This window comes from Aulonocara sp. 'chitande type north' Nkhata Bay, linkage group LG10 (genome assembly GCF_057382095.1).
Source record: "Aulonocara sp. 'chitande type north' Nkhata Bay isolate Kocher_YH1m ecotype deep benthic linkage group LG10, A_spYH_male_GT1.1, whole genome shotgun sequence".
NCBI lineage: Eukaryota > Metazoa > Chordata > Actinopteri > Cichliformes > Cichlidae > Aulonocara > Aulonocara sp. 'chitande type north' Nkhata Bay.
In genome coordinates, this window is record NC_141353.1 from 19,349,441 (window position 1) to 19,357,718 (window position 8,278).

Sequence of the window (8,278 nt, forward strand, 5' to 3'; positions counted from 1 at the left end):
TGCCCATGCAGCTTCTCTAACATTTGATTGGTTGCCGTGCAAAGTAAGTCAAAACAGGTCGATCCTAGAAAATCGATTGCTTGTGTAGACTTGGGGCAGCCAGTTATCCCAGAATGCAGATCAAACCACAAGCAGCAATGGTGGTGGTGTAGTTTTAAAATACCCCGTTTTTCTGTCACCAGCTACACTTTTAACAGTGTTTTAGCCGCGAATGTCGCGACGTATGTCTGGTCAGGTTGTCAACATAGAACATGTTTGCAAAAGTGCTCAGATGTTTTCAGAGATTTCACTAGCTCTGCTAACAGTTAGCATGCAGAGTGCACCCAGGGGGTTACGTTAACCGGTTTGTTTACATATTCCACTCTCCGTGTTCCACATGTTGCATTCGCAGATTCTCATTTTCACCGAACGATCGTCTCTTTCCGCCTGGTCTTGTGTCTCTGTGCTTCTGTAACATAAAGAACGAGCTGACATTTTTCTCACGAAACCAGCGATCAGCTCAACAGACCCTCAGTTTACCTGCATGCATCCTCCTCCTCATCTGTCAGCTGTTTAACACCTGCTGCTAATTCAAGAAACACGCCTAGTTACCTGGTGATAGTCACAGTTTAACTGGGCAGCCGGTGCTCGATATAACGCAATGTCAGCGCATTTTTCTGCACAAGATAAGTAAATATAGTGTTTTCCCCGAGCGCAGAGCTGCTGGAGCTCGTTTCCTTACAGAGCACTTGTGGTGGGGCGTGGTCTGCGGGGCCTTGCGGACCCACCTGCACGGCATCCGCAATCACGCCCGCCGTGTTAAAACACGGGGACTCAGGGGTTGGTGGTGGTGTGGTGTGACGTGAATCAAATAAAGTTGGCGCTGAACGTCGCTCCGTGGTCCCGCCGTGCCTTATTCATGCCACATTGGTGCCGAAACCCAGGAGGCGGCATGGCGGGTACCTACCAGAGCCAGGAAAGGAAAGAGCTGGCCCAGAGGGTGGCCGAAATAGCGGCCACCCAGCGGAAGCAGGCGGCGGAGGTGCGTCGCCAACAGGAAGAGCTGCGGAAGGAGAGCGAACGCCACCTGGGGAAGATGGCAGAGCTGGCAGCGCTGCTCTGGGCCTGGGCGCCACCCCCACAAGTGTGTCCCGAGGACAGTGAAGCGGTGGAGGAGCCGTGTGGGTCACCTCGGCAGCCGGAGGTGGTGGACGAGCCACGCGGGGGTCCGAGCCTGCCGGAGGAGGAGGAGCAGCCGGGTGAAGGGCTGCTCCTGCCGGGAGCGGTGGAGGAGCCGCTCCAATCGGAGGCCGAGGACGAGGCGGGCGAGGGTCTACACCTGCCGGAGGCAGAGGAGTCGCTCCACCCAGAGGTGGGCGAGGGGCTGTGCCTGCTGGGGGCGGAGGCGCAGTGCGGGGAGCCGCTCCAAACGGGAGTGGCGGAGGCGGTGGCGGAGCAGCTGTGCGGGGAGACGGAGGTCCCTGCTCCAGGGCAGCCTGTGCAGCCGGAGTTGGAGGCAGAGGAGCGGGACAGCCCCGCTAGGCCGGGGATCGGCGGGCTGGCTAGTCCAGCCTCGCTGCCACCAGTCGATTCTGCGCGCCTGACGTCTGCCCAGCCGCCTGTGTGCAGGAGCGCACGGCCATGCCTGTGGGGCCGTGTCCGCGTGCTACGCGGCCGACCTCCGGACCAGCTTCGCCGTTGCCGCTGGATGCGCGGGCGGCCACCAGAACGGACGCGTCCCCGTCGCTTGGTCAGGGGCTGGGGCGCCGATGTGTAGGGGCCGAGTCTCGCCCCAGTTCGCGGGGGGGGAGTAGGTTCGGCCAGATTGCTCCCCGGCCTCAATCGGGCGATGGGGGTATGTGGTGGGGCGTGGTCTGCGGGGCCGTGCGGACGCACCTGCACGGCATCCGCAATCACGCCCGCCGTGTTAAAACACGGACTCAGGGGTTGGTGGTGGTGTGGTGTGACGTGAATCAAATAAAGTTGGCTCTGAACGTCGCTCCGTGGTCCCGCCGTGCCTTATTCATGCCACAGCACTTTATAGGCGAACAGCTTTATCAGCGGCTGATGTCCAATCACCGGCACACAGCTTTGAAACCTCAGCTGAGTTTTAGCTCTCAGTGGTTAAACGCTGGACTTCATTCACTCAGGTTCTGTCTGTCGGGTCACGTTTACTTCGCTGTTTTATTTACAACTGAGCAAATCGGTTTGGCTGAGGTTAAAGTTACGTTTCATAACTGCATAGTTTCACAGACGTTTAATGGTTCACATGTGTTAGACTGAACTATCATCTAAATATCATCTGTTTTTTAATAGTTATTCAACTGTATTCTAAGCACCAGCTGTCAGAATGTGATTTTTTTTTTTTTTTTTTTTTCTCTCTGTTGGCAGAGGTATAAAAATGCGCAGGAAAATCTGACGTGCATGGCAAACTTCACCGACGATATTTAGGGAGGAATAAACACACATCAAACATAAATGAACCATTTGTCTGTCTCCATAATTGAGAGAATTTTCTCTTCTTATGTCAACACTCTCTCTCTTTTTTTTTTTTTTTTTTTTTCTTTTTCGGTCATGTTATGTTTACCTGTCAAAGGCTTGTTACAAAGTATGAAACACATTGTGCAGACTTCTGGATGTTAGAAGAAAACTAATACTGCTCATGAATGAGACTAAAGGCAGGAAGGTGTCCTTTAAAACTAAACATGTTAATAGGACCTCCCTGTTTATATCATAGTTTATGATATAGCACGTGTATTTCAGTAATAGCCTGCTGAGGCCACTATATGTGCTGGCCTCATATCAAATGTGAAGGCAGACTGAGTCTATGTTTGACGTTTTTTATATCTAATCTTCCTTTTCAAACATTTAAACAGCAGCGAGTCTGCAGCTGAGGGAATACAAATTCAAATTGTCGGAACAGGTTTGCTCGTTTCTTGGATTCATTTGGTGATTTATTAAATGTATAACTGTTATTCTAATCTGCTGCTGAGTCTCTTACACTTTTCTTTATGCTGTATATTTTCACGTCTCTGGAATAGTTGGCAGTTAGATAGTCAGCTGGGAAACTTTGTGTTAACTCATGGAGCTGAGGATATCGTGGATATGCTGACCTCGCTGCGTGGTGTACAGAGCGAGGTCAGCATGATTAATATTCACAATAAAAATATTAGCCGAACATCATGAAGTCTGTATGTGTTTCATAGTGTCGAACAACCTTTGTACAGTTAAAGCCAGCAGTTACTACATGACGGAAACACCAACGTTATCTCTTTTATGCGTTTATACACAGGTCACGCTGATTACTGAACAAAAACCCAAAGATCAGATGTTAAACAGATTTATTTGCTCTCTCTCCTCCTTAAACATGTTTTTAATGTTAGTTATAATTCAGAATTGGCGACTGAAACACATAGGACACATAAGAACATCAGGAAATAAAACATCGATAAATATAACCTCAGTAAAAGAAGTCAGCGGGGGTTACTACAGCTGTGTACCGGGGCCTGCGCTTTGTCGGTGGGATTGCTTGCGAGGCGAGCGGGTCTATCCCACGCTTTGCCGTGAGACTGGGCAGACATCTCCGAAATCATCGAAACACTTTTGCAAAGAGGCTGTATCTTGACAAACCGACCAGACACATGAAGATTAAACCACTACATTCTCGGCTAAAAAAATATTAAAACGGTATTTGGTAACACACAAACAGGGTTTTTCAAAGTTCAGTTCTGTTAGTTTCAACATGCCGGTTGTTGTGTGCTAGAAACAATGGCCACCAGGCCAAAGCAATGGTTTTGACTCGATCAGCGTTAACCCCGCCCCCTGAGTTTGATGGGTGAGGCTGACAGATAAAATTATTTCATGATGAGAGCCAGGCGTCAGGACTGCCAAAATGAAATAAATAAATATATCATTAAATAATTAATTAAATGTGTCAATAATTAATGAAATGTGTCAATAATTAATTAAAATGTGAAATACATAAATAATTAATTAAATGTGTCAATAATTAATTACTTAAATGTGTCAATAATTAATTAAAATGTGAAATACATAAATAATTAATTAAATGTGTCAATAATTAATTAATTACATGTGTCATAACTATTTATTTAATTAATTAATTCCAATTTTAATTAATTATTGCCACATTTAATTAATTATTTAATGGTGTATTTAATTAATTCATTATGGCAGTCCTGGCGTTCCATATTGAAACAAATAGAAGAAAACTTAATGGAAAAAGTCTTTTGATTGTGTCTGAGAGAAGGTTTCACTTGTTGATACATGTACAAAAAAATAAATAAATAAAAAGGGAAAGGGTTACATTTGTGGATTTTGTTGAAATACAATACTTTTTATTCCCAGAAGAAAAAGAAATGTCTATATTTCATTAAGCCCTTCAATTTTTCAACCATCAACCGTTAGCCCAGGAAGCTCAAAACTTATTTTGCATCGTGGACCACATACAGCCCACTTTGATCTTAAGTGATTTTAAATGGGTCGGAACAGTGAATCTACATGATCAAGGAGTAAAATTACTGAAAAGGGTATGGCAGTCCACTGCACAGACTGTTCTGTCGTTATAAAATATAAAGGTTTTTTTGGTAATTTACAATAAACATTCAATATAAACACACTTTTGTTAATTTACTGTCAACATATTAATAGTTATAAAAAAGTATTTGTCATTTAATCGTAGAATAAAAATCTATGCACTCTCTATAGCTGTTCTGTGGGCTGGATTTAAGTTTTCAACAGACCGATTCTGGACCCCGGGCCTTTTGTTTGACACCCCTCCATTACACAGACTACATCATAGGAATCTAAATATTTCTGGCCTGTCGTGTGTTGAACAATAAACTAAAGTAAGCTTTAAAAGCAATTGAAGTCATCGGGGTGAAAAAAGTGTTAGTTGTTTTAGAGTTGTGGAGACATGTATATATTTTGATTGAAAACAACAACATCAACAACAAAAACATGTTGCTAGATTAAATTAAAACAGTAAATCTGGATTCTGGTAAACCACAGTGCTTTTTTATTTTGATTTCACTGTAATAAAAGTTTCAGCAAAAAAACAAAAAATCAAACAACCATGGATTTCACTTAAAACACATGCAGGGAAATTAGGATGATTTATTGCTTCATGTCACCACACTGACCTTGGCAAATACTTTGTCTGTCTGATCATACTTTCCTTGTACATTCCATAAGATTTTAGGGCCAGAAAAGACAGAGACAAGAGAACAAAGTGAACTACGGTTCAACATGCTGAAGCAGGATATTAAAGGGTTGATGTAAGCGTGAGTCACTTGCCCTTAGACTATGTCAACTCTTTAATACTAAGAAAACTGGCACAGTCAGAATGTGCTGTTCAAGGACCAGAGAAGATCAAATATAAAGCATTCAATTTTAGAAGTCCTAAATAAGCAAAGACATTTACACGTCAGGTTTGAAACAAATAGAAGAAAACTTAATGGAAAAAGTCTTTTGATTGTGTCTGAGAGAAGGTTTCACTTGTTGATACATGTACAAAAAAATAAATAAATAAAAAGGGAAAGGGTTACATTTGTGGATTTTGTTGAAATACAATACTTTTTATTCCCAGAAGAAAAAGAAATGTCTATATTTCATTAAGCCCTTCAATTTTTCAACCATCAACCGTTAGCCCAGGAAGCTCAAAACTTATTTTGCATCGTGGACCACATACAGCCCACTTTGATCTTAAGTGATTTTAAATGGGTCGGAACAGTGAATCTACATGATCAAGGAGTAAAATTACTGAAAAGGGTATGGCAGTCCACTGCACAGACTGTTCTGTCGTTATAAAATATAAAGGTTTTTTTGGTAATTTACAATAAACATTCAATATAAACACACTTTTGTTAATTTACTGTCAACATATTAATAGTTATAAAAAAGTATTTGTCATTTAATCGTAGAATAAAAATCTATGCACTCTCTATAGCTGTTCTGTGGGCTGGATTTAAGTTTTCAACAGACCGATTCTGGACCCCGGGCCTTTTGTTTGACACCCCTCCATTACACAGACTACATCATAGGAATCTAAATATTTCTGGCCTGTCGTGTGTTGAACAATAAACTAAAGTAAGCTTTAAAAGCAATTGAAGTCATCGGGGTGAAAAAAGTGTTAGTTGTTTTAGAGTTGTGGAGACATGTATATATTTTGATTGAAAACAACAACATCAACAACAAAAACATGTTGCTAGATTAAATTAAAACAGTAAATCTGGATTCTGGTAAACCACAGTGCTTTTTTATTTTGATTTCACTGTAATAAAAGTTTCAGCAAAAAAACAAAAAATCAAACAACCATGGATTTCACTTAAAACACATGCAGGGAAATTAGGATGATTTATTGCTTCATGTCACCACACTGACCTTGGCAAATACTTTGTCTGTCTGATCATACTTTCCTTGTACATTCCATAAGATTTTAGGGCCAGAAAAGACAGAGACAAGAGAACAAAGTGAACTACGGTTCAACATGCTGAAGCAGGATATTAAAGGGTTGATGTAAGCGTGAGTCACTTGCCCTTAGACTATGTCAACTCTTTAATACTAAGAAAACTGGCACAGTCAGAATGTGCTGTTCAAGGACCAGAGAAGATCAAATATAAAGCATTCAATTTTAGAAGTCCTAAATAAGCAAAGACATTTACACGTCAGGTTTGAAACAAATAGAAGAAAACTTAATGGAAAAAGTCTTTTGATTGTGTCTGAGAGAAGGTTTCACTTGTTGATACATGTACAAAAAAATAAATAAATAAAAAGGGAAAGGGTTACATTTGTGGATTTTGTTGAAATACAATACTTTTTATTCCCAGAAGAAAAAGAAATGTCTATATTTCATTAAGCCCTTCAATTTTTCAACCATCAACCGTTAGCCCAGGAAGCTCAAAACTTATTTTGCATCGTGGACCACATACAGCCCACTTTGATCTTAAGTGATTTTAAATGGGTCGGAACAGTGAATCTACATGATCAAGGAGTAAAATTACTGAAAAGGGTATGGCAGTCCACTGCACAGACTGTTCTGTCGTTATAAAATATAAAGGTTTTTTTGGTAATTTACAATAAACATTCAATATAAACACACTTTTGTTAATTTACTGTCAACATATTAATAGTTATAAAAAAGTATTTGTCATTTAATCGTAGAATAAAAATCTATGCACTCTCTATAGCTGTTCTGTGGGCTGGATTTAAGTTTTCAACAGACCGATTCTGGACCCCGGGCCTTTTGTTTGACACCCCTCCATTACACAGACTACATCATAGGAATCTAAATATTTCTGGCCTGTCGTGTGTTGAACAATAAACTAAAGTAAGCTTTAAAAGCAATTGAAGTCATCGGGGTGAAAAAAGTGTTAGTTGTTTTAGAGTTGTGGAGACATGTATATATTTTGATTGAAAACAACAACATCAACAACAAAAACATGTTGCTAGATTAAATTAAAACAGTAAATCTGGATTCTGGTAAACCACAGTGCTTTTTTATTTTGATTTCACTGTAATAAAAGTTTCAGCAAAAAAACAAAAAATCAAACAACCATGGATTTCACTTAAAACACATGCAGGGAAATTAGGATGATTTATTGCTTCATGTCACCACACTGACCTTGGCAAATACTTTGTCTGTCTGATCATACTTTCCTTGTACATTCCATAAGATTTTAGGGCCAGAAAAGACAGAGACAAGAGAACAAAGTGAACTACGGTTCAACATGCTGAAGCAGGATATTAAAGGGTTGATGTAAGCGTGAGTCACTTGCCCTTAGACTATGTCAACTCTTTAATACTAAGAAAACTGGCACAGTCAGAATGTGCTGTTCAAGGACCAGAGAAGATCAAATATAAAGCATTCAATTTTAGAAGTCCTAAATAAGCAAAGACATTTACACGTCAGGTTTGAAACAAATAGAAGAAAACTTAATGGAAAAAGTCTTTTGATTGTGTCTGAGAGAAGGTTTCACTTGTTGATACATGTACAAAAAAATAAATAAATAAAAAGGGAAAGGGTTACATTTGTGGATTTTGTTGAAATACAATACTTTTTATTCCCAGAAGAAAAAGAAATGTCTATATTTCATTAAGCCCTTCAATTTTTCAACCATCAACCGTTAGCCCAGGAAGCTCAAAACTTATTTTGCATCGTGGACCACATACAGCCCACTTTGATCTTAAGTGATTTTAAATGGGTCGGAACAGTGAATCTACATGATCAAGGAGTAAAATTACTGAAAAGGGTATGGCAGTCCACTGCACAGACTGTTCT

At 40.7% G+C, this 8,278-nt stretch overlaps 1 protein-coding gene across 1 annotated transcript; it reads left to right on the plus strand.

Annotated features, from left to right (window-relative positions):
* Window positions 1-898: 898 nt before the first annotated feature.
* Window positions 899-2,021, plus strand: LOC147320710 (uncharacterized). The gene has a single exon (XM_086308877.1). It carries the CDS (start codon window positions 899-901, stop codon window positions 1,754-1,756), a length of 858 nt encoding a protein of 285 aa, XP_086165003.1. The 3' UTR covers window positions 1,757-2,021.
* Window positions 2,022-8,278: the final 6,257 nt, after the last annotated feature.

What these genes read in the sequence shown, in the direction of transcription:
- LOC147320710 (XM_086308877.1), top strand. Translation starts at nt 899, where the DNA reads ATGCCACATTGGTGCCGAAACCCAGGAGGCGGCATGGCGGGTACCTAC.